This window comes from Mus caroli, chromosome 16 (genome assembly GCF_900094665.2).
Source record: "Mus caroli chromosome 16, CAROLI_EIJ_v1.1, whole genome shotgun sequence".
Classification (NCBI taxonomy): Eukaryota; Metazoa; Chordata; class Mammalia; order Rodentia; family Muridae; genus Mus; species Mus caroli.
Window position 1 is genome coordinate 76,437,473 of NC_034585.1, and position 26,738 is coordinate 76,464,210.

The 26,738-nt window shown below is 33.8% G+C and overlaps 1 protein-coding gene across 2 annotated transcripts in view; it reads left to right on the top strand.

Annotated features, from left to right (window-relative positions):
* Ncam2 (neural cell adhesion molecule 2) overlaps positions 1-26,738 on the top strand; it is a 426,237-nt gene that overhangs the window by 311,226 nt on the left and 88,273 nt on the right. For both annotated transcript variants that reach the window (XM_021184925.1, XM_021184926.2), the window contains exons 10-12: positions 2,911-3,098; positions 6,992-7,088; positions 16,467-16,640. In XM_021184925.1, coding sequence (XP_021040584.1) covers positions 2,911-3,098; positions 6,992-7,088; positions 16,467-16,640 — 459 coding nt within the window. The remainder of the gene's footprint in view (positions 1-2,910; positions 3,099-6,991; positions 7,089-16,466; positions 16,641-26,738) is intronic.

Sequence of the window (26,738 nt, forward strand, 5' to 3'; positions counted from 1 at the left end):
GAGTGCTGGGATTAAAGGCGTGTGCCACCACGCCCGGCTCTGAATTTTTGATCTTAGCCATTCTGACTGGTGTGAGGTGGAATCTCAGGGTTGTTTTTATTTGCATTTCCCTGATGATTAAGAATGTTGAACATTTTTTTCAGGTGCTTCTCAGTCATTCAATATTCCTCAGTTGAGAAGTCTTTGTTTAGCTCTGTGCCCCATTTTTTAATGGGGTTATTTGATTTTCTGGAGTCCATCTTCTTGAGTTCTTTATATTCTCAAATATTTTTTTGCAGAGTTTGCATTGCTGCAACAAAGTATTCTGACCAGAAGCAACCTAGAGATGAGATTTTTATGAAACTACTAGACTATCTGTGTTCCACATTTCTACTATCCACTTATCAGTTGAAGAGATCTTAAGTTTTTATTTCCTCGTTCTTGTGAATAGCCTAGCACGCCTGAGTATCTATGTTATTCAGTGTTGACCCCTTTGGATATATGCTAAGGAGTGATACAAGTCAAATGATAGATTTATAAGTAGCCTTTCAGTAGTTTTTCACACAGAAATTCAGAATGGCTGAACCTGTTTGCAGTCACACTAACATTTTTTTTCCTGTGTGAGTGCTTTGTTTTTCCTTCCTCTCTATAGTACTTGTCAGGTGTTTAGTTAATCTTATCAATTCTGACCAGTTACAATATATTTCTGTACTGTATGAGAAGTTATGAGAAACAGAGAACGCTGTTTACTGATTACTGATTACTTAGGTGAAGTGCTACATGCACTGTGAGAAAGGAAGAGCACAAACAGATGAGACTACAAGTATCAAAAAAAAGCTTCCACACAATGTAAAACAACAGAGTGGAGATCAACTGTAGATCTGGAGAAAATCTGAGAAAATAGCACATTAATGAGAAAAACCAATAATGCACGAGGAGAAAACTATTTAGTAGTAAATATGGCAGTAACCTGATTTTCAAATTGGCAGTGGAGTTAAATTTATTTATTTATTTATTTACTTATTTACTTATTTACTTATTATATTTAATCTTTTTTTTCAGTGCACTTGTTATCCTCATCCTGGTTTGTCCTCTGCCAGTTCCGCTTCCCTCCTGTCTCTAAGAGGGTGTTCCCTCCCCAGCCCCTCAAGTTTCTTCACTCCCTAGGGCCTCCAGTCTCCTAAGAGTTAGGTGCATCTTCTCTCATCACCAAAGCAGTCCTCTGCTGTATATGTGTCAGGGGTTTCATATCAGCTAGTGTATGCTGCCTGGTTGGTGGCTTGGTGTCTGAGAGATCTCAGGGGTCCTGGTTAGTTGAGACCAGGTCTTCCTATGGGATCTTCCTCCTCCTCAACTTCTTCAAGCTTTTCCCTAATTCAACTACAGAGGTCCCTGACTTTAGACCTTTGGTTGGGTATAAGGATCTTCTTCTGTCTTGGTCAGCTACTTGTTGGGCCTCTTGGAGGACAGTCAGTCTAGGATTCTGTCTGTAAGCACACTATACCATCAGTAATAGTGTCAGACTTTGGAGCCTGTCCTTGAGGTGGATCCCTTAAAATTTGCATGCTCACCATAACTTAGGAAAGTGTAAATTTAAACCTCAAAAAATATTCGTGCCACCTCAGTGTGAGTAGAGAATATCGAGTTTTTATATCCTTATAAGTTTGAAATGAAAGACATAAAGAGGGGCTGGTGAGATGGCTCAGTGGTTAAGAGCACTGGCTGTTCTTCCTAGGTCCTGAGTTCAATTCCCAGCAACCACATGGTGCCTTACAACCATTTGTAATGGATATGATGTCCTCTTCTTGTGGATCTAAAGACATGGCAGTGTACCTATATACTTAGATAAAAAATCTTTAAAAAAATGACATAAAGAAAAGAAGGTGTCATGAAAACAATCAGGATGTTAAACACACACATAAACCTTAAAAGCAGAGAAAAATGGGACAGAGAGGGTTCCAGTATTGTACGTATATAAAAAGAAAGGGAAACCAGTATTGAGAAATGACTTCTCCCACGTGCTTTCTCAATTCACAACAACAAACTTCACAGGGCCAGGAGATGGAAGCAATCTATTTAAGTGACTTATGAATGAAGCCCAGGAAATACATAAATGGATAATTTGCTTTCTTTTTGGCCAATATAAAAAGAATGTATATTAAGTGTAATAAGCATGCACATGATGCAATACTATATATTCTCGTATATAAATACTAAAGTATTTTAAGTCAATAAATGTATTTTACTGGATCTGGTATTAGAGTAGTGTCATTGAAATTAATATAGGATGGTTAGAGAAAGACTTAATAATCTTGTTCTGAAGACTAAGACTTCTCACATGCTCCACAATACGTGTAGAAAATTGAGACTAGCAAAATATTGAATGTTAATAAATCAGTGATTTTCATTAAATAATATTTTAAAATTTCATTCTAAGTTCTACATCAAGGAGCTTTCCAGAAATACTATTTATTCTCTAATTCTAACCAATCAATACTCAGAACATTAAGTTTAGTTCTAAATATTTTTTCTTATTTTAACAATTCACCTTTTTTTTTAATTTGAACTATCTAAATATCCAAAATACCATATGTTTTCATGAGCCTTAATATAATATAAAAATTACAAAATTTGAAATGTTATGAATTCTTCTAAAATATTTTATTTATTTATGTTGCTGAATATCTGTCTGTATGTTACATGTATACATTGGCTGTGGAGAGTATGGCATTTCATGGAACTAAAATGGTAAAAGGTTTGTGGGTGCCAGGAATCACCCATGGCCTCAGAAAGAATTCATTACCCTTATCCACTGAGCCATATCTCTGTCTCCTATTATGAATGTTCTATGTGGGCAAGGAATAATTACTGACATTTGTACTAATGAAACAGTGATATTATAATGTCTACTTCTATATTATTGTTTTACAGATGCTCCTAAATTTGTTTCAAATCAGACAATGTATTACTCTTGGGAAGGAAATCCAATCAATATAAGTTGTGATGTGACAGCAAACCCACCTGCATCAATCCACTGGAGAAGAGAGAAACTGGTCTTACCAGCTAAGAATACGACTCATTTAAAAACTCACAGTGTAGGAAGAAAGATGATACTCGAGGTATGCTCTTACATAAACATCAATATTGATATTTGGGGCTGATATTATGAGAGAATAGAATTAAATTTCTATAACAAAACATTGAAATATTTATATAAATTATATTTTACTTTTTAAAACTTGTGTTGGCACAACATTCTATTTGACTGATCTCTCTTCATATATCCAGAAACATTCATGAATTCACATTTTGAAAGTGAAGTATGATGATGTCAAAAAGAATAGGGAGCTGATATACTTTAGTTTTTAAAAGTCAAATAATTAACTTTAATGCTGATAATGCCACTGATTATTTGTATATAATTGTTATTCTTTGGCAGGCATGTTAAAGTTATCGTAGGTTAATAGTGTGTAATTCTAGAATAGGTTCCTAAATAAAGCACTTTGGGGGGATATCAATGATTATGTATATATTGGAAATATTTAAATTTCCACTTAATATCTGATAATATACTTTTGGTTATTTCAGCTTATATTTTGTGAAGCTCTTTAAGTCTTTCACTTGTTTAGTTTATTGTTTTTCTATCCTTATCACTACATTTTAGAAAGAACAACTTAACATAAGACTGATTTTTGGTACACTGTTCCAGACTGTTCAGTAGTAGTAGTAGCTTAGCATTATACACTTGGACAGAGCATTACAAGGAGTGACTAAGTAGTGGAGAAGTCTGCTGCTGCTGCTGCTGCTTCTTCTCCTTCTCCTTCTCCTTCTTCTTAAATTTTATTTTCTTAGATATTTTCTCTTTGTTTGCTTGTTTGGTTTTTCAAGACAGGGTTTCTCTGTGTAGCCCTGGCTGTCCCAGAACTCACTCTGTAGACCAGGCTGGCCTCGAACTCAGAAATCCGCCTGCCTCTGCCTCTGCGTCCCAAGTGCTGGGATTAAAGGTGTGTGCCACCAAGCCTGGCTGATATTTTCTTTATTTACATTTCAAATGCTATCCCGAAAGTTCCCTATACCTCCCCCCCTTTGCTCTGCTCCCCTACCCACCCACTCCCACTTCTTGGCCCTGGCACTCCCCTGTACTGGGGCATGTAAAGTTTGCAAGACCAAGGGGCCTCTCTTCCCAATGATGGCTGACTAGGTCAACTTCTGCTACATATGCAGCTAGAGACACGAGCTCTCAGGGTACTGATTAGTTCATATTGTTGCTTCTATCAGATGAGAAGTGGGAAGCAGGAGGCTCTACAGGATGGCCTTTTACATTTTTTTTTTCAATTTCTTTTGTCCTGGTCTTAGTCAATAAAATAGTGCAGCCCAGATTAAGAATACTCTCAAGAAACATACTCATAGGGACACCCACAGAGATATTTTCAGTCAAACATTGTTTGATGAAAGGTCCATATTGCCTTCTATGAAGGGTTGGTTAATTCTTTCTTCCTTGTTTGTTTCCTGATATGCTTTCTTCACTCCCCCCACCCCATTGGTATCTATTTCCCATTTCTTTCAATCTGAGCTCTTTTAAGTGATTTCTGGCTTTTTTTTTAATCATAACATTATAAACTAATTGTCATAAACTTGTAAAGCCTAGGCATCTTGGTTGCTTTGTTCTATGAGTGGAACACTCTATGAATACAGCCTTTTATTTATTTTAAAGTCCTCAATTCAACATCCAACCAGTTTTCTCATTCCTAATCTGAGCCTTTTGAAAATGTTTCCAGAGGAAATGTCTTTTTATAAACTATTAACTTTAAAAACAAACAAAAACATTTTGCTGGCATCACAATATTTGCTACGGTTATGCTGCATCTATGTTGTACTGATGCCTTAAACACCTCTTCGTTTTCCAGTATGCTAAAGTCTTTCTCACATGACTGTGGGATAAGAAAATAGCCTCGCTAGTATATTTATAGTAGAATGAAATTAGCCTGGTTTATTAAAAGTCATATGTGAAGATAATGAGCATCTAAGTCATCTCAGGAACTTCAAAGGGATTTAAATAGGAGCAGTAAACTGTTAAATTCATGAACTTTCTTTAGATGGACATCGGACTAGAAATGGATGACACTGCTTTCTATATTCTCCTTATTCAGAACAATCATCTTTAGTCAACCTCAAAATTGTTCTCTATTCAGTAGTCTCCCATTACCATAAGATCATTTCTTCTCTCTTTCAGGATAAGGTTGGAATTAATGGTCATTTCTTGTTCTTAGCATAGTCTCTCTTTAAACAGTTACTGGAATTGAAAATTATATTATTACTATCGTCAAATATCTTTGAAGACCTGTGATTGAAGAATTCCTGCACATTAGAATTATACAGAGTTAGCCCCAACTTTTACCAGTTAATGCCCAGAATGTTAACTTAATTATAGATTTTAATCTGAAGCTGCCATCAGGTATTTTCCTAAATAAGCAGAAAATTGTAACCGAGGTAATTATTATATATTTAAAAATTCTGTTTATAGCATTTACACAAGGCATTCTTTTCATGTAAAATATATTTTGTGAAAAATTAAAATCATGCCGGTCTATAGATAAACACTGAATTCAAAATGAGGCATAGTGGCTTACTTATATTCGCAACACATCAAAGTCAGAGGCATGTGTATATCACAGAAAGTGCAAAGACAAACTGAGTGAGCTTCTAGTGAATTTTAGGTCAACATGGGATACAGAAAAAGACCAAGCCAGAAAATAAATAAATACATAAATAAATAAATACATACATAAATACAAAAAATCAAAACAAAAACTAGTAAAGAAAGAAAACAATGTAGAACCTATTTTTAGTAGCAACATTCTGTTTTCAACATTACAGTTGCTTTGAGATTACATTGACTCCAAGACATATTTTCTACATGCTCTGCTTATCAGAAGAGAAATAATTTTGTCAATGAATACGTGCATCAAAATGAAGACATTGTGTTTGGAGGCTGATTATGGGATGAATCCCTAGGTGCGGCAGTCTCTAGATGGTCCATCCTTTCATCTCAGCACCAAACTTTGGCTCTGTAACTCCTTCCATGGGTGTTTTGTTCCTATAGGTGGAACAACAATATGATCTAACCAGTACCCCCGGAGCTCATGTCTCTAGCTGTGTATGTAGCAGAAGATGTCCTAGTCACCCTTGGTCTTGCAAACTTTATATGCCTCAGTACAGGGGAATACCAGGGCCAAGAAGTGTGAGTAGGTGGGTAGAGGAGTGTGGGGGGAGGATATGTGGAACTTTTGGGATAACATTTGAATGTAAATGAAGAAAATACCTAATAAAAATGTAAAAAACAAGAACCCCCCCCCCAAAAAAAAGAAGACATTGATCCAGTTAATGAATTGATAGAGCATGAATCACTTCAACTTTGAATGGCCAGCTTTGTGATTTTGTCTTTAAAAATATTAGCAGTATACAGACTAAGCAGGTGACATTTTTGCATTTAGAAATATAACTTAACTATAGATATTAATCTATGAAACTGTGGTAAGAGCTTTTCCTAAATAAACAGAAAATGGAACTGAGGTAATTACTATAGATTTAAAGTTTTCTGCTTATAACATTTTCACAGGGCATTGTTTTCTTGCAAAATATATTTCATGAAAAAATTAAAATCATGCAGGTCTGGAGATAAACATTGAATTCTAAACACATATGTACGTGCAAACAATTAAAGAGAAAAGAAGCCTTGATTTGAAAGATAGAAAGAAGAATATATGGGTATGTTTTGTAGAGGGCAAAAAAAAAATGGAAAAATTATGCAAATTTTAAGAAATTAAAGTGTCAGATAATAATAGTCATAAAATATGTTTGCATTACTTATGAATGTTGGCTGGATAAAGAGTTCCATGAGGAGTCAAATGAAAAATAATTGAACAAGTATACAAGTAGTAGCTATGCTTCAGATTTTAAAATATTCTTGATGTGTTAGCACTTTAATTTTTATTAATATGATTATTTTTAGATTGCCCCCACATCAGACAATGACTTTGGACGATATAACTGCACAGCTACTAACCGTATAGGCACAAGATTTCAGGAATATATTCTTGAATTAGCAGGTGAGTAAAGGACAGTAATATTTACATTCATAAAATAACTTTGTATTTAGAAGGAGTTTTAAATTAAAAAAGTTTTATCAACTAATTTTACAGGTAGTCAACAATATTTATAGCTTCATACGTCATAATACGAAGAATTATTTGAAAGAATAAACCAAGGCTTATAAACTAGAACAGAAACATTTATATAATGAATAGTGAACACTTAATATTTTATGTTCATTTTAAATTTAATTTCTTCTCTTATATATGTGAGACTTTTTAAATAGGTAATGTATATTTGAGATAAAATTATATTTAAAATAATGTAAAAGAACACTTTGAAATATTCATACATTAAAGCATTCAAAACTAAGTCAGTTTTATTGAAATCTGACATAAATCACTGAAGAGTTCTGAGTTTCTTCGACAGAAGGTGTGCAAAAATTATATGGGAAAATAATGCAATAATTATATTTTAAACTTATTTTAATTTATTATCATAGGAAATAATTTAAAATTGCAAACTTATCATCTATTTCATTAACCAACTGATGAATTTTCAACACCAATGATGAGAAAATTAGACACCTGGCCTATGAGAGCCATTCAAAAGAGCACAAGAATAATTTCTGTAACATTTCTTTCCATAAGCTTGAGGTAAATCTAATCTGAGGAAGCACAATACTTAGTCACATGACACCAGTGTAGTAAGCAGAAGCTAGAGTTCTCCTCAAGTAGATATAGTCCAAGGGCTCAAACAAAAACAACTCTTCCATATATTTTGGTCATTAATGTTCTATACAATTATAATATTTTTAAATAATATGAAAATTTGAAATATACTAATGTAAATTAATACATATATATAATTGTATGAGATAAAATAATGTAATATTGAAAAATAGTTATCTGTGGCTCAAATATTGGTAATAAGCGGCATTTTAGATATTGTATAATCTCTCATTGATAATTATACTTTCTAAGTTTAAGGCATACATTTTATTCAGAAATGTTATTACTTACAAAAATATTTAAATATTTTTAAAATGTCAAAACATTGTCCTGTACATGATGATACTAAATAGTAGTATTTTGATTCTATATTATTATGGAAATCAGCCATATACATTTATGAATTGTCAGGTTATGCCTTATGCTCGGTGTTGCTATTTTTCCTGCTGTAGAAAAATGGCTTGATAAATAAGACAGACATTTTCAGCTATATTGAAGCATGTTTAGATTAATTCTCATAGAGTTTAGAGAAATTCATGAAATAAAATTTTCATCTATTTACCAGATAGAGTGGATACTCATGGACTGTGAAATGTACATTTAGACATGTTTGTGTGAACAAATGAACAGTATGGTTTAACAATGAGCGTGAGAACTTGTAAACTAGGTCAAAGGACTTCCTAGAGTAGGTCACACCAGCAAGAATCATTTCTATTTGCACTGAAATTTTCTCCCTGTGAACATAATGGGTCAAGTTTGTTTACAATAATGTTTATTTTTATTTATTCTGCTTGTAATGGAAAGGCTTATAATACTGTGACTTTGTTCATATACAGTATAGGTAATGTTGCAATCATGATAATAATATATTTCTTTAAATATTAACAAGTCTTTCTCTTGAGTCCTTCTCTTGGATAGTTTGAGCAAATGCTACTAAAAAAAAAGCTATCATCAAATAACATTTCTAGCAGCTAAAAAAAAAAAAAAAAAAAATGGGTACCTTCATTTGGCACTGAAGTTTCTTTGCCATATGCCGCAAAAGACATTTATAGGTTTGTCCCCCAAGCACAAAGCAAGTTCTCAAAGGTAGAAGATAGATGTTATTATAGTCTAACATAGTACATACTGACATATTTAAGTTTCAGTAGATGTTAATGTGGCAATGTGTTTTTATTTACAATACATAAATGTAATATCACAAGTCGATGTCTGGTGAATAGAAAATACCTTGACTATTTTAGGCATTTAATTTTCATAAATAACTTTTTTCATTTTTTCTGGTAACTTATTTGACATGCTTATTTTCTTCTTCTTCTTCTTGCTATTAAGTGAAGTCTAAGATACTGACACTGAGCAATTGATTTTTTTAAACCTCAGGTCAAGACCTGTACTTACCATTTTTAAAGTTCAGGTTGTCATATTTGACTCATCTTTTTAACCTACAGAGACTCTGTCAAATTCAATGTTTCGGTTTTCTTTCCAAGATTGATTTAATTCATAAATATCATAAAACTGCCACCTATATTTCCATCTATGTCAGAGGTAAAACTCTAGAAGTCACTTTGAAGAGCAGCAACCTGATTCGAGGTTAAGCTGTGTCAATTGAGCAGAATTTTGTAGATAAGAGAATAATAGTCCAGTGGTCTAAGTGATCAGACAGCATTGTACCTTAAAACCGGTCTAAGTTAGTTGATTTGAAATACTCAGATTATCAACTGATTCTAAATCTGTTTCTCTCTATGAAATGGCATGGAAGGTATACACAGTACTATATATTTAGAAAATTCATGAAGCACACAGGCATGTTCAGTGGCTAATCACAAAAATTTCTTTGATGTTCTAGTTACCATACTGTAAGAAAAGAACAACTTGTGTTAGTAATGATTTTCTTTAAAATTTGTTTGGCCGGTTTCTAAGTGCTAGTTAACCACTTGTTCAACAAATATGTGGAGAGTTTCCTTTAGATGCAATACAGTCTTTTGGATCTCAGGGATGAAAGGTTGAACAAGAAAGACACCCGGTCATTATCTAAGTTCGAGTTCAATACCTGTGAGTTTCAATAGAACTTGAATTCAAAAACTTGGCAACAGGAAATTGATTTCTGATTGGCATTCCTGGGAAAGCTTCAAATAGTTGTCAGCTTTTGAACAGGACTGAAGAAGAAAGAAGAAATGGGGCCAGTAAAAAGGGAAAGACTTAGCGGGTCAAGGTGACCTTGACAATAGAAGTGCTGTGCCATGAAAGAGTAAGAACTACTTTGAAATGAGCCATTTATTGGAGGACTCCAGAAAAAAAAGGTTCTCTCATCATCTCAGTGTTTGGCAATGGGAATAGACAAGTAATGAAAGATCAAGCCCCAGATTTATTTTAAATAAATTTATATTTTATCAATGGCATAGATGATTAAAGATTTGATGATGTTTATTCATAGTGCAGAATTCACTTATTTTGCAAGAACAAGAGGCTGCTTTAACCTCAGCACATGGTACAGAGAGTTGCTTTTTAGAAGTTTCTCTAGATATTTTTCATCCAATAAAATACATGGATATATATATATATATATATATATATGGTATATGATAGATATATAGATGGAAGAAAGAAAATAGATAGATGATAGAGATAGAAAGATGAATAGGGACAAATGGACTGTGATTCTTCCTCAATATACAAAGGGTTTGGTGTGTGAACTTTATTGGTTTATGAGACATAGTTAATGATGCCAATTTCAAATGATAGATGTGTGCATATGGCTTATGAGAGTATGAAGACTTGCCTATTTACAAAAAAAAAAAAAGTAAATTCCCTTTGACATCTTGATAGTGATTGAGCAGTTCAATGGAAAATTTAGAGACCTTAAAAACCAAATGAAAGAAAAGCCAGTAGTCATCATGTAGGACCCAGATACCATCTCCAATGAGATCCAGAGTTCAAGCCTGAGAACACTGATTGGAGATGGCAAACTGTTGTAAACTACCACACTATTGATGTTCCAGCAATGCCTTATATGGAGATTAGAACATGGGCCCCACCTTAGTGACTGCAGATGCTTTTGAGCCTCCTATAAAAAATGAGAATGATATTTGTTGTGGTAAATCTCCAACCCAAATATGCCCCAGCAAATGAAAACACAACTCAGTTAATATGATTACATGCTGTGCACCTAGATTGGGCAGATCTACAACTATACCACCATCTTCCACAGCTTATGAGAGCCCTTGGAACTTGCAGTTTCTCCAGGCCACATGCTTCTGCTCTGCTTTTCTTCTTCTTTCTCCTCCTCTACATCCTCTCCCTCTTCCATGTTTTCCTTCTTCCCTCTCCCAACCTTCTGCTTCACCTTCCCTTTATCTGCCCAATCATCTGCTCTCCTATATTTTACAAATTAAGGTGGGAAACAGGTTTAGAGGAAATCACCTGAGTGCTGACTCATTCCTTGTTCACAACAAACTCCCTCACAGGAGAATGGAATTAACATAAAATATAATTAGCCGCAGGGCTAGCAACAACATTTTCCCCTTTCTGTCCAATTAAAAAACTACTTTATCTTAGAACAAAACTACTACTATTTCATAATTTATAAAGTACAAGAGACCTAACACCCAGTCCATCATCTTTGTTAATTAAATAGAAACTCTGTCATCTGTCCTTACTTAAAAGATCTGCCCCTGGCTATGTCTTGACTTTAGATTTAATGCCATCTGAAAACCATCCCCTCAGATCTGTTCCTCTCAAAGTAAAAAGCCTGGTTTAGCTAGGAGACTATGTAGTTTTTCAACCCCATCAGAAATCCAAGAGTGACTGATATTAACTGAAAATATATAGGACACTTAACACAGCTTCTAAAACTTAGCCAATTAATAGAAACCTATGATCACTTGGACAGTCCCTTACTTCAACACTTTGGAGCATAGGTCTCCAGCCAGTTTCTGGCCAGGGTCATCTGACAGACTTAGAGAAACAGGACTATTAAGGACTAGCCTACTTTGTCTCGGCAGAATCAAGCTGTCCTAACCTGAAACTGTGTCCTTTCTTTGGACAGTATTATGTCTGTAGATGAAATGAGGTAATTCTTACCTAATGGCTGTTTTGACACAACTGGAATAACTCAAAGATGCTTAGCTTCTTCTTTGAATCCAAGACAGGGAAAGCTGTCAGGAGCAGACTGGTCTCAACTTCAAGTGAATAAATAACATTAAACGTCACATTCTGTGGACTTCTGACGTTTTTGAAAACCAACTATGTGAAGTAATCTGGACTGTTCCCTGTTAACTACTCTCAGCCATTTCTAATTAAAATAACTGAAAACACCCTACCAATAAACTCAGAGCCATGAATTTCCTATTTGGCCCTTAATTCACAGGCTTAAACATCTCAGATCTGTTTATAAGAACAGCAATAGAAGAACTGGGTCCAAGCCCAGTACTTCCATTTTTTTTTTTTTTTAAGAATCAAAGACAACCTATAATAATCACCCCCAGACCCAAAGCTTAGGGAACTGGGATGACAAGTCTTCATAACTTCTTTAAGCTGAATATGGGCGTTGAGATATTTTTGAAGGGAGGGGGAAGGGTAGGTAAAATGGGGAACTTGGTTGGCCTTAAGAAGACCACCCAGTAATTGTCTTAGTTTCTGATGTCTGTGTCCTGACTGGATCTGGATAAAAAGCCACAACATCATGAGTTCAGGCAGGTCAGTTCAGCATGTCTGATAATGGAATTCACCAAGGCTGTATATTAGGTAATATATAAATCTCAAAATAAAATTTTAGTATTTTTATTTGACTCTCTGGAATCTAGTTCTCAGGGGGTCTCCCTCTATCAAATCTGATCCATAGAACTCTGGAAGGTGTAAAACCTTCATCACCTTTTCCAAAAACACAAGGCAAAGCCTTTTCCTGAAATCAGCATATCCTTCAGCTGGTGACAAAGAAAACCTGTAGCTTGCCCTCTCTCTCATAGGAACAACAAAACCACCACAATACTCAAAATCACACACATTTTAGCCTATTTGTAATATCAGGATATTAACCCAAAATTCCCATGGAGTCCACGTTTGAGAATATGAGTCTCCTGAAGACTTTATTATACCATCTTTAAAACAATTGATTCACACTTCTATCTATACTTGCTTGTGAGAGGCTACTTGTGAAACTAGGATTTAAACTCAAAATCCCCATGGAGCCATGTTAGACAGAATATGAGAATCCTGTAAGATTTATTAGAGCAATATATCTTTATACTATCTTTAAGTCAAATTTCTACTAATATCCGCCTATAGGAAGCAGAGAACTTTTAATTGGTAAGCTCTTAGAGTCATCCTGTTATACCATCTATCTGTTATACTCTCTACCAGAAGCCACATTTATTTAATTAATACCTATTATAATATCTATCTGCTATTCTTTCTACCTGGAGACACAGACTTATATTAATTAATACCTGTTCATTGCAGGTGACTATCACTGCTCTCTCTACTTGGAGTCAGTGACTAATATTCCCTATCTAGTTCCAAACCACAGGTAAAATTTTCTATCTTTAAGTATCAAAAGGTTATATTTCTCTCTTTATATCAATGGATTACCTGGTCCAGAGCCATTTGTACCTTTGTTCTTTATTCACAGGGAGAAGCTGAGTGTAAAGAGACCCACATTGTCTGTGTCCCTATTTGGAGATGAGGGAAGCAGGCTGGGAAGCAAAGGATAAAGGGAAGCAAAAACCAAAAGGCTCTCTCTACATGAATGCCTTTCTGCCATTCTCTGTAGGCCCCTCAAACCCAGTCAGCTTCAAATCCATACTACTACAGCCTAGGTCACTGCCATATCCTCACTCAGGGGTTGAAGGGGCAGTGAATTTTTATCTCAGGTTAGTTGAATTCAAACCAATATGTAGGGCATCATTTTGTTTAGGTAAATTTCCAACCCAAATATGCCCCAGCAAATGAAAACACAACTCAGTTAATATGATTGCATGCTGTGCACCTAGATTGGGCAGATCTACCACTACACTACCATCTTCCACATCTATGAGACCCCCTTGGAACTTGGAGTTTCTCCAGGCCACATGCTTCTGCTCTGCTTTTCTTCTTCTTCCTCCTCCTCTGTGTCCTCTCCCCCTTCCATTTTCTCCTTCTTCCCTCTTCCAACCTTCTGCTCCACCTTCCCTTTATCTCCCCAATCATCAGCTCTCTTTTATTTTAGAAATTAAGGTGGGAAACAGATTAAGAGGAAATCACCTGAGTGCAGACTCATTCCTTGTTCACAACCTCTCACAGGAGAATGGAATTAACATCAAATATAATTAGTTCCGGGGTTATCCACAACAGATATTCATTACTTCTGATGTCCAAAGCTGGGGGAAACCACTTTTTATTTTAAATGCCCAAATGAATATGGGCAAGGCATACTTGGCCTTTTCATTCCATGTGCTAAGAGAGAGGACTATAAAATATGAAACTATATTAAGTAGGATCCTAAAAGATAGGATCTGAGGTTGGATTAAGTCAACCATTTATAAACATCAATTTCTTCAGATGTCACAATGCTACTCGATGTGTTGTTAGAATCTGAAGAAGTAAAAGTTGGCTCAGAGCCTTTGCCAACAACTCCCCATAATTCTTAGATATCTAGTTATCAGAAGCAAATACAGTAGTAGGATTTTAGAAGTACATACTCAGGAAAATGTAGGACCAGATGGCTTCAATCATTGTAACTTTGCCTTACAAATTGTGTGACATAAAACAAGATGTCCAACTCTAGTGTTTCCTAGCTTAAGAATGAACACACAGACCTCATCACACTGGATGGTAGGGACCAGTGAAGCACTTTCCTCCACAGCAGAATAATACAAAATTGACTAGTTTTGTTTGTTTGTTTGTTTTGTTTCATTTTATCACCTTTGTTCAACATATTGTTGGAAATCCTAACTAAATTAGTTATGTAGGAAAATTATAACAAATTTCCAACTCATCTCAAACTTCAGTTTGTTTTCATAATCTTCTATCTAAAATCATAAATATTCCCAAACAAGCTGATAGAACAAATGATTATAAAAGGCAACAGAACACAAAACCAATCAACATATTAATACATAATATTTCTATATGCCAGCACTATTCACATGATTGAAAAATAATTAAGGAAACAATTCCTAAATAGCTAAAGACAAGGGACTATATATACATATATATTTGACGAAGCAGAGGGCATATCCGCACACACACATTCAAACTATAAAATATAACTTACAGACGAATGAATAAATAATTGTATATGCTTTATTCTTGAGATGAAAGAATTCTCATTTCTTAAAAGACCCATTTTATGTGAAGTTATATATAGATTCAATACAAGCTCAATCAATGTACCAATAAAAATGCTTTATAGAAAAAAATTCCTAAAACTTATCAGGAACATCACAAGACTCCAGAGAAACAAGGCAATCATGAAGAAAATAAAAGGAATTTATTAAAAAATACACTTGAGAAGATCTGCTTCACAACCAAAGAAGACTTGGCAGTTCTCTTCCAGTTCCTCACTCCTGCAGTGTATGCGACATGTTTTATGTTGTGTGATTTCATGTAATGATGTTTTTTTCTGAATGACTGGGAAAAACACACTAGACACTGTCAATATTTTTACATCATCCTTGAAGTTCCTGTGATATAGGTTTCAATAATTTCATTGCAGAATTTTTTGGGGTATATAATTTTCTCTTATACTATCTGTACTGACTTTGTAATAATTATTCCTAAAGACACTTTTAATTATAAGTCTACCTAGACTACTTTGAGATTTACAGTAAGCAATTAATTGATTGGTACAATAATATGCTCAAGATAATTTTATGATGACAGTAATTTAAACCCAATATTGATGAAAACCATTTATCTTATAAAAAACCAAATTCTTTATATTTTTAAAATTCTGCATGCAGTACTTTAGGTTGAACCAAACCTTGTACACATGAGACCAGTCCTTGATATGACCACTCTTATTTATTTCCATTTGAGTTAGGATCTCATTAACTTCTCAGGATGATCTTAAAATTTCATTTTGCGTTAAAAAATCCTTGAAATTGTATTGATTTTTTCTCAGCTACCCAAAAGGTGAGAGGATGGGCCTTAATTCATGGCCCAAACTAACCATATAATTGTTGGAAAAAACAAAATGATTTATAAAATATATTAATCATAATGCTTAAATTTATTATTCTTAAAATATAATGTACTTATGTATATAATGTAATTATGTATATATTTTTGCATTTATCACTTTTATAAAACATATGTACATGCATAAATACATGCATAGGCATGTAATGGTCTCTTATATACACATAGATAGATAGATAGATAGATAGATAGATAGATAGATAGACTTGTTTGCATTAATTTCAATAAAATACACTTTACAGAAAATGTAGAAGCAAATATTGGTAAGAGCAATTGATTTCCCCAAGGATATTTTTCTTTTATATTGAATAGACATTCATGTCATTGTGCAAGGTTTGTAACTAAGATGAATTAAGGAATATTTTATTACTCACTAAGTAACTCATTTCTAATTCAACCATATTGATTACTATTTTATTTTATTGCTAATTCTTGTAGCAAAATAATTATTAGTAGTATCCATCCTCACTGTCCAGGTTGTTTCCTTCATAGATGTCCCCTCTAGTCCCCATGGAGTGAAGATTATAGAGCTGTCACAGACCACAGCCAAGATCTCTTTCAATAAACCCGAATCCCATGGAGGTGTGCCTATTCATCACTATCAAGTGGATGTCAAAGAAGTAGCAGCAGAAACCTGGAAAATAGTACGCTCCCATGGAGTTCAAAGTGAGTTATTTATTTTGATATATATTTCGAGTAGTAAGTCTGATATTGATGTACCTATATGATTACCTTCTTATTTTTCTTCATTTTTTTTCTTTTCTTGCCGGGTTATTGAGAAATTATAGCCATTTTCTTATTTTACTTATAAGTAACTTTAATGTAGAACTGCAATTTCTCCTTGTTTTAGTTTTCAGAGAGTTAAGTTTTGTTTTAAATATTTGGGTAACAAACACACAATTGTCTATATGGCAGGTTAGGTACCTTTTATGTACTACATTTGCAGTTATTTAAGCCATCTACTTTAATAAGAATAGATAGATAAATTGATATCTATTCTTTAATAAGAAGAAGTAGATAAAAGAATTTTAAGAGAAAGCTTAATTGTGTCTCTTCATGAAAAGACAGTTGCAGACGTGATGCATGTAGAAAATGAATTCTCTGAAATGAGTCCTTATTTTCGTTTTCACACATAGTTATGAATGCGATATCACAAAGCATATAAATGACCTGAGTACCTATCAAACCATTTACACAAATTGTGATTTAAAAATAAACCTTTAAATAATATAAGTTTCTATCTCAAATTGTGCCATTAAAGGCATTTCTTATTACAGTACAAGCGATCTTCAGAATTAATAAGAAATTACTTGGGAATATGCAGGTTATGTTATGAACCTGTAATCAAAGTGCTAAAGAATGGAGAGATATCAGTACTCTCTACTTTCCTCTGTCAGATCTCTGACTTGACATTTTTGAAGTGTTCAAATATAATGACTGGAGTATTCTGAAAAGACAAGTGGGAATATAACATAGCCCAGAAGGAAAATGAAATTGTATATATATCATGTCAGAAAAGTTTCAATTTCTATAGTAGTAACAATGTGATGATATTTTACAACAAAAATACCAAAATCTTGCCATGAATTAGCTATTGATCATTTACTCTACATTTTGTATATTGTTACAAATAGGTGAGTGAATATTGCTTCTTTAATTTTGGTAAGCTCAATCAAGAATATTGGGAACTCTGTAGTATTTCTCCAACTAAGAGCTTGCTGAAAACCTTATATTTGTGTTCCCACCTGTAAATGGAAAGTTGATTAAGGTTTGATTGAAACACAGCTCCTGTCCTTTTCAAGGGGCATTTCTTGCTAATGTCATTATTTAAAGTTGATAGATAAGTCTTTTTAGTCACTTGGAAAATAGAAGAGCTTTTCTTTTTTCTTTTTTTTTTTTTTTTCCAAGACAGGGTTTCTCTGTGTCGCCCTGACTGTTCACTCTTTAGACCAGGCTGGCCTTGAACTCAGCAATCAGCCTGCTTCTGCCTCCCAAGTGCTGGGGTTAAAGGTGTAGGTATGTCACCACTGCCCGGTACAAAGAGCTCTTTTTTATAAATCACAAAGATCTACATCAAAATGATTTATTTATTTATTTATTTATTTATTTATTTATTTATTTATTTTGATCTCCATTCTCCAGCTGCCATTACATAGATGGAGCTAGAGCATCTGGGTATCCTCTGAGCCCAGGCTATTAACAGAATGTCCTGGGGAGAGTTTGAAAACTGGACAATTGGTTTGCTTCAGCCAAGTATGTAGTAAGGTTTCTTGCTGACTGTCTAGGGCAAATAACTTAATACAGTCCTTTGGTCTTTTTTTACTCCCTGATTCACTTCAATTCATTTCAATTGTCTATGGAAGACCATGATTACTCATGCATCTTTGTGAGCCTGTGAGACCCGTAGTCCTCTGGCCTGAAGTCTACTTCCATAGCTAACATTGTATTATTTTTCTTTATTCATACACTAACTAAAAGCTTTAAATCTGAACTAATTTCATTCTTAAAATATTGTTGGGATTTAAAATTTTTGTATTGAGTGGTTTAATCTGTAATAAAAATTACTTAGAACGTAGCTTCATTCATAATCTTCTAATTCATCTTTTTAAAATAAGCACAGAAGAGTCAAAAAGGCTTACCAGGGCCTAGGCATAAATATAACTAAATGTAGATGGACCACAGACTTCCTCATTTTCCCTTAATTTTCACTGTCCTTGGACTTTCTAACGTTATTGTAAATATTTTTGTCTATGAAATAATTTGTCTTCTATGAAAGTTCCAGCCACTACCTTTAGCTCTCATTATCAGTTTAATTCATTTATTTATGTGTATGTTGATATACTCTTTTCTTTTGTTGGTAAATTGATACTACATATTGCTCTTATCTCTGTCTAATTACTAACTTCACGGTTCATAATTAAAACAGCTCTTGTTACATTTTACAGGAGAGACATATTGCCACACATTGTTTTTTTTTTTTTTTTTTTTTTTTTNTCTGCCACTAGCTTCCAGTGTTAAATATGTCATTAGGTATCAGTGGAGTCAGCATATGATCCTAGGTTTAGCACACAGTGGAAATATAACCATTGCAATTCGCTCACTGTATATCTGGAACAAGGCCAAACTAACCATTGGAGTAAAAATCAACTAATTTTCAAAACATATTAACTTGTCACCAAATTGTGTGTGAATATTGTGACATTTTAAAAATATTTTAAAAATATTTTTGTGTTATAAGTGTTTCTAAATACTTAGGATGGGTCTTTACCACATGGAATTTGGCATGTTTGCTGGTACCAAATTTGTTCAGTTCATGCTGGAGTGGTAATATTTATTGCCACTTTATTCACAATGGGTAGGAAATGGAACTACCTGAGTATACTACATCCAAGGCACGTATAATTAAATATGATACATACAAACTATAAAGTGCTATTTGGTTTAATGAACAATGAATAATCATGCTTGCTGGCAAATGGATGAAACTAGACAGGGACGATTTGGAAAATTTCAAAATAATGAACTTCTGGAAACTTCGGTTTTCACTTCACATTTTAGATCATTTTCACTGTTGTGTAACTCCCATGTTAGCATTTTCCTGCTAACAACTAAGCTTATGGAGCATTAATTGTGTAAAAATTTGAATGTGTTTCACATTTATTCAGTATGATAGATGCAGATAACATCCTGTAATAGACTCTTTCCACGTTATATGATACTTTTAGAAGTTTTATGTTATTTGTTTTTTAAGTCACTTTTTACCTATGCAATGTTTGTTGTCTGAGAACTAGAAGGGATGTTTTGATTCTGTATCTCCTTTTGTGTTTTGATGTGTCACATTGGTTGTCCCATATCTGTCATATGTGAGAAGATAAATGGGGCCAGGTATAGTGACAGTCACAAACATTAATGCACTGGGAAAAACTAAAGTTATTTTATTTACATAGTTAGTCATTGTTCAACTTAAGAAGCAATATTGTTGTAATCCTAAAAATAGAGGAATCATTTGCTGCAACTAAATGAATGCTTCAACCTAGTTCTTTCTTTTATCCTTGAGTATCTGACAGGATTTAGATCCTTCAGTTGGATTCTCTGAGTAAAAAGAAAAATCTCTTTAATCACAATGTCCAAATATCCTTAACTAGTAATATCTTAGGCATCACATGGGTAGAAACAACCTCAATGATACCATTTGACAAGGCTGCACTTCTAGGAATAATCAGATATATTAAAGGAAAATGTGGTGGTTGTCAGGGGAGGGGGAAGAAAACATGAAATGGTTAGAGGATACCATTTTGATTAGACAAAATATTTACGTTTTAAGATCCATTGATAGCATGGGTCACTGCTGAACAACATTAAATTGCAAACTAAATAATTATAGAGATAGTATATCTAATAATACATACTCAGGAAGCAGCAAGAAAGAAACCGTGGGAATGATTCATAGTTTTTGATCTTGTGATGTTGATTTCATAGGTTTCAACTTACCTAAAAATTCATCGGTCACATATGAAGTAATATGAAATTTAATTTATTTTTAACAAATGATTTATTTTTATTTCCTTTTACTATGGTCCTTACAAATTATAACATTTTTATAGGTGGACTAACTGTGTAGAAACTATATTTCCTTTTCATTATCTCTTACTTTTCTAAATAACTTAATGATATATTAAATTATAAACTCTAATTGTAAGGATTGCATATAAATTCATTATTTATATGCTTCTTGTACATTTATGTTTATTTCTTCAGAAGGGCATTAGCTAAATTAATGAGGAATTCTCTACTTATCATATGTTGATATAAAAGAATTAAATTAATATAATGCCGCTGTATGTTGGTACACACCTACTATATCATCACCCAGGCCCTACTCCTCCCCTCTTTCTCTCTCTCCCTCTCCCCAAACCCCCTTACACACACACACACACACACACACACACACACACAGCTTTTCCTGTCCTTTCTAAGCTCCAATTAAGAGTAGATTATATTGTCTAGTTTTCTATTGTTCTTAATTATGTGTTATAGAAAAGTACCTTAATGTACATTTTAAGATACAGTGGAGGCACATATTGTAAACAGTGAGTAATATTAATTTCACATTGTCATGACCCAATAATCACTAATACATTTTTAAAATATTGTGATACACCAATTCTTCAGTAAAGATTGTGATGACATAAACAAGGAACCCCTTTTACTGAAGAGATGAGATTATTACATAAGAACATCTATACATGTCATCCTCCACTAGCTGAAAGTTATAGCAGCATCATTACAAGTCAGGGAACACATGTTTATCCTACAGTGTTCCTTTAAATCCATGTGTTTATACGTTCTTGGCTCAATCTGAGTTTCATTTTTTTAAAGTATACGATTTCACTTCTACATAAACAATTTAAAATAATCAGTGTTTAGAGTTATCTCTAAAGGTATACAAGTTTACTACTCATAATGGTCCCTCGTACTTTAAAATTCATTACAGGAATATTTTCTGTGATTACACGATTTCTAACATAAATGTGCCGGAAGGAAACAAGCTATCCTTTTTAAACATCTATATTTCATATGTTAAAGCAGAAATTGACTGTAAAATTCTTCTGTCTGTGTTAAATGCAAGTGTAATAAACTCTTATGTGCTTCAAGGGAGGGAGTTGAATGGGATCCACACTGATTCCCTATTCTCAGAGAAAGAGATTTTGTTCCAATTTGCATGTTATACAGGACTTTCTCCATGTAAAATTCAAAAGAAGAATATTTGGAACTGTTTTTATTGTACCCATAATTTTGAAAAAGATACTAAGTTTAGTTTTGAGGAAAGGGTATGTGTGTGTGTGTTTAAGTATATAGGGACACACATTTTAAAATAGTAAATTAAACCACATTAGTATACATATCCAGATTCTAACATAGGAGGAAAATAATGAAATAATTTCATACATAATTTCTCAACAGTTAAAAGTGGTCTCACAAAGTTTTAGGTGAAAACACAAACCTATAGTAATTCTGTGTAGAGCTTGGTCTCCTATACAAGGTGGCATTGCCTATCAAATAAGTTTCTACATTTCAGCAGCATTCATGATTTTTCCTGTACTTATATGATCTTATTAGTTAGAACAGCACTTTGAAGAAGTGATGCTAATTTGTGTGGGTCCTGCATCTGTGACTGATGGGAAACTGACTGTGTTACCAATGCTGTGTAGCAATTTAATCCACAGCAAGCTGAGTGAGGCCATAGCTCCCTGAACTGAAAATAAAGAGCTCAACTCAACACTCCTGGTCAGAGTCCATGAACTCTTTAAAATTCTTCAAAGATAAATATAGTGTAAATATACTATCGAAAATTTTCATGGCAGTAACTACTCTCTGTGAGTGGACTATCTCTGTTACCTTGATAATGCACTCTGTTAGCACACTAAAACCCATCCTTACTACATATCCTCAGGGCCTAGCAAACACAGAAGTGGATTCTCACAGCCAGCTATTGGATGGATCACAGGACCCCCAATGGAGGAGTAGAGAAAGTACCCAAGGAGCTAAAGGGATCTGCAACCCTCTGCTTGTGGAGTTGTACATCGTGGTGCGGAGCCTAGTGCGCACCACGATGTACAACGTCCACAAGCAGAACTAACCAGTACCCCGGAGCTCTTGACTCTAGCTGCATATGTATCAAAAGATAGGCCTAGTCGGCCATCAGAGGAATGAGAAGCCCATTGGACTTGCAAACTTTATATGCCTCAGTACAGGGGAACGCCAGGGCCAAGAAGTGGGAGTGTGTGTGGAGGGGAGTGGAAGGGAGGGTATGGGGGACTTTTGGGATAGCATTGGAAATGTAAACGAGGAAAATACCTAATAAAAATATTTAAAAAGAAAAAAATGTATGCAATAACCAGCATTTCAGCTCTTTGATAGTTATAATCAAGATTATTTATGATTTTTCTATTACTGTAGATGCAAACAGTGAAAGTTTAAGGGAAATAAAATTCTTGCACTATACAGCTATAGAGTATATTAAAATTCCAGTGCCTTCTTTCTGCACAGTCATTATACAGAATATCCATATGCACTTTTGATATTCATGGTGATAAGTTTTTTTCAGAAATGATGCTTTTCATACCTTTGCGTGGTTCCTCCCCTCCGACCCCCCACATGGCATTGCCTATCACATATAGAATATTGACGAAACATAGAATGTGAGGCTAAGGGAAGAGTCATAAGAAAGCAATAGAATACTCTCTAAAGTGTCAGGACTTATCTGTTTGAGGATCATAGACAGAATGAGAGTAACTGAGTACAGAAAGCTGTGATGACTTAAAGACTTTTAACTTGTGAGTCAGCTACGACTGTAACTACTTTTCCTTCAATAATGGAGAATCCCTTTGTGTAAGTATTTTGTCTCACTCTTGTCAATGAGGGGTTCCTTATGTTTTCTTAAAAAGACAGCAGTTTATTTACTACAAACATGTTTTCAAGTGACACAAAGTTTAAATAGCTACACATAATACATTACTGAATATTTCCCTGAATACATATATGTGCATGTATGATAATTCATCATAGGTGTCTGTATATCCATGGAAATGAGTTCTTTGTTTGCCTTAAGATATTAACTTCTGCCTAATATTTTGAAATCTTCTGACTGATTTTGCATTATTCTTTCTCACATGTTTACTTTAAATCAACTTTTAAAATATAGTTCTGAATGAGATGTATATTTCACTTAGGCTTTGTAACATTTTATTGAACTTTACAGTAAAGTTTTTACATTTGTATTTTCACACATGTTTTCACTTTTGTCCATGAAGATACTAATAGCCTTGGCTCTTCTTTTTTGAGAGTGTGAAATATGGATCATTGAATTCTACATTATCTCAGAATAATAAATCAGCTATTTGCATATAATTTGTTTATTTTCAAACAAAATTTGATTTGAAATTAACTTTTTCAGGTACTTACTGAGCTACCACAATTCTTATGTCAAATCAAACTGTGTTATCTAAGTCATTTGATGGTTTCTTACTCATTTGGAATTTCCAGAAAGACATCCATTAATGCTTTGTGGGCTTAGTTTTATGGATGACTAGAAATGAATAAAGATTCAAAATATAGGTACATGTTTCAGTTCTCCTTAAGAGTAGCCCTTAGTGTTCCTACTGCTCTCTCCTATTCTTCAGACCAAAGGAGAATTTGTGTCCATTTCATAACCCATATGCTACCACTGGATTCATTTGCCTGGCATTTTTGAAAAATTGTAATGTTTGTGCCAGCAAACAAAACCTTCCTGGTTTTAAAAACATGGACTCACTTACAGGAATTTGACAATTTATGTTAGAATATAAGAATGAGTATATTTTATGACAATTTCAATTTGAGAGTACTGGAAGAGTTTTTCTCCCCCTGAAATTAATTATTGTTTAAGAAAGAAATGAAAGCCACTAATTTTGATGTGGACTTAGGACATGAGATCTCATGTTTGACTTCCCTTTGCATACCATCTATACAATTTATTCTATGTTCTATATCTTCATCTTCCTTACATAAGTAGTCATTCCTCATAATTCTACAAATGTTTATTTTATTTTTCTCAAATTTGAGTATAATCCTGAATGGCAACCTATGTTCATTTTAAGTTATAGGTTAACAGTGTTTTTACTTCATAGCTATAATTTTCAGGTAGTTATATTTCCTCCATGAAAATAAATATGAACTGAACACTTATGTACCAAGGACACACACCAATACTTACATTTACACAGACATGCAATATCCTGTACATACAGGGACTAGTCCTTATTTAAACTACTATGAGCTTATGAACTTATTTTTACTATAAGTAAAGAGTGTAGAACAAGGAAGACCTTTGTCCATTTAACAAAACAATAGAGTTAACCTCTGGGGACTTTGAGCTCCCAATCATGTGTTCTCGGCTAGACTTTCAGTACTGGACATGCTCCCTCGTATGGAGCCAACCTTATTAAAATACAATACAATACAATACAATACAATACAATACAATACAATACAATACAATAAAAAGAGATGGTTTACCATTATGCCATTCTTGAATTTATGAGGATCTCCATGCATAGTAATTAATATTACCTCAGTAGTCCTTTTGAATTTTACATTGTATTATGAGATTAAAACATCATTGTAAGTGTGTAAGCTATATTATAGAAGTTTATTTTATCTTGTATAAATATACACATATGTATACACAGAGATGCACTCACAGAAAGCATGTTTCTGTTCTGTTTAATCACTATATCATTGAGGGAAGGTAATATTTTATTACTAATGATCAGATACATGGGTATCTGAATGTAAAAGTCAGTAAGAGTACAATGTGTGTGAACATTGGTATTTTGTTTGTTTTAGCCTCATATGGTTTATCCAAACACAAGATAAATTCCACATCCATACTTTGTTTAGGCTCTTTGAGATATGATTTGATCTTTTGAGAAGTTAAAAGTCTTATAATTCTTATATATAGATGCAGCTAATGAATGTGAATACCTTCGTGAAGTACATATATGATTGTGCTCAAAATAATATGCATTTTAATGCTGGGTTGGGTTGGAATCAGAGATTTCAGGAATGTTAAGCAGTTCCCAAGAATAATAATTTTCAGCTCTTAATAAAACGTCCCAGGATTTCTTGCTATTTCATAAGATATTGTTCCCATGAAAAATTTAAACATTGTGATCTTTGAGCCTAAAAAATGTGTTTACAGTTAGATTTGCTCAGTATAGGGATCTGCCCTTATGCTCCTTTAGAATCAAACAGCTTTAAAACAGCAAGATTTTCTGGAGTAAACACCTGTTCTATGACTGTTCAGCAACCATCAAGTATTCAAATTTCTTAATAAATAGGAAATGAATAATGTAACAGAAACAGGTTGTACTTGCCCTTGTCATTAAGCAGGTGGTTAGTGCCATCATTTGCATATTCATAGGCTTGATACACATTTCCCTTTTCGAGATATATGGGAAATTAGCACACATTTGCCTTTGGATACCAATTAGTATTAGTAATTTATTCGCCTTTGCATTCTATTAAGCTCCGCTAAACACAAGTGAATTTCATGAGGGAGAATTTGGTGCTTTTTATATCTGCATTATAAATTGGCAAAACAAATTAGATCGCATGATTTCTTCCCCAAACTCCACATAATCTTTCACTCAATCATTGTCTTTTTAAAATGAGAATGTTTGCCATTAGAGTAAGAGAAGAAAAAAGTTTCGGCAACACAAAGCCATCAAAACATCCCAACTGAAAACTTTCATAAGCAGGATTATTTCATTACTACTCATATTCTGTAATCTAATCTCTGTATCCACTGGAGTGTCATTTGCAGACCATAATTCTCTGAACATAAAAGACTGGGCTTTGGTTGCTCTCTATAAACTTCACAGGCGTTGCAGCTTTAGTAAGTTGAGCAATTTCAGTTTGCATGAAACGCTCATATGGAAATAGCTGATGCACATAGATGTTTGGTCATAAAATTTTTCTCATCATGATTTATTATTTTAGTATAGTATTTACTTTTGTATATTAACAATACATAAGTAGGGTTTTATAAGGACATTTTCATATAAGTATATTATGCACTTTGGCATTTTTTCCTACTTTGTCTTCCTGGGCTGTACTAACTTCTCTTCTGTTATTTTCGTCCATTTCTCCCAGCACCACGAGATCATTTTCACCATCGTGTGTGTGCACACATGTGCATATGTGTGTGTGTGTGTGTGTGTG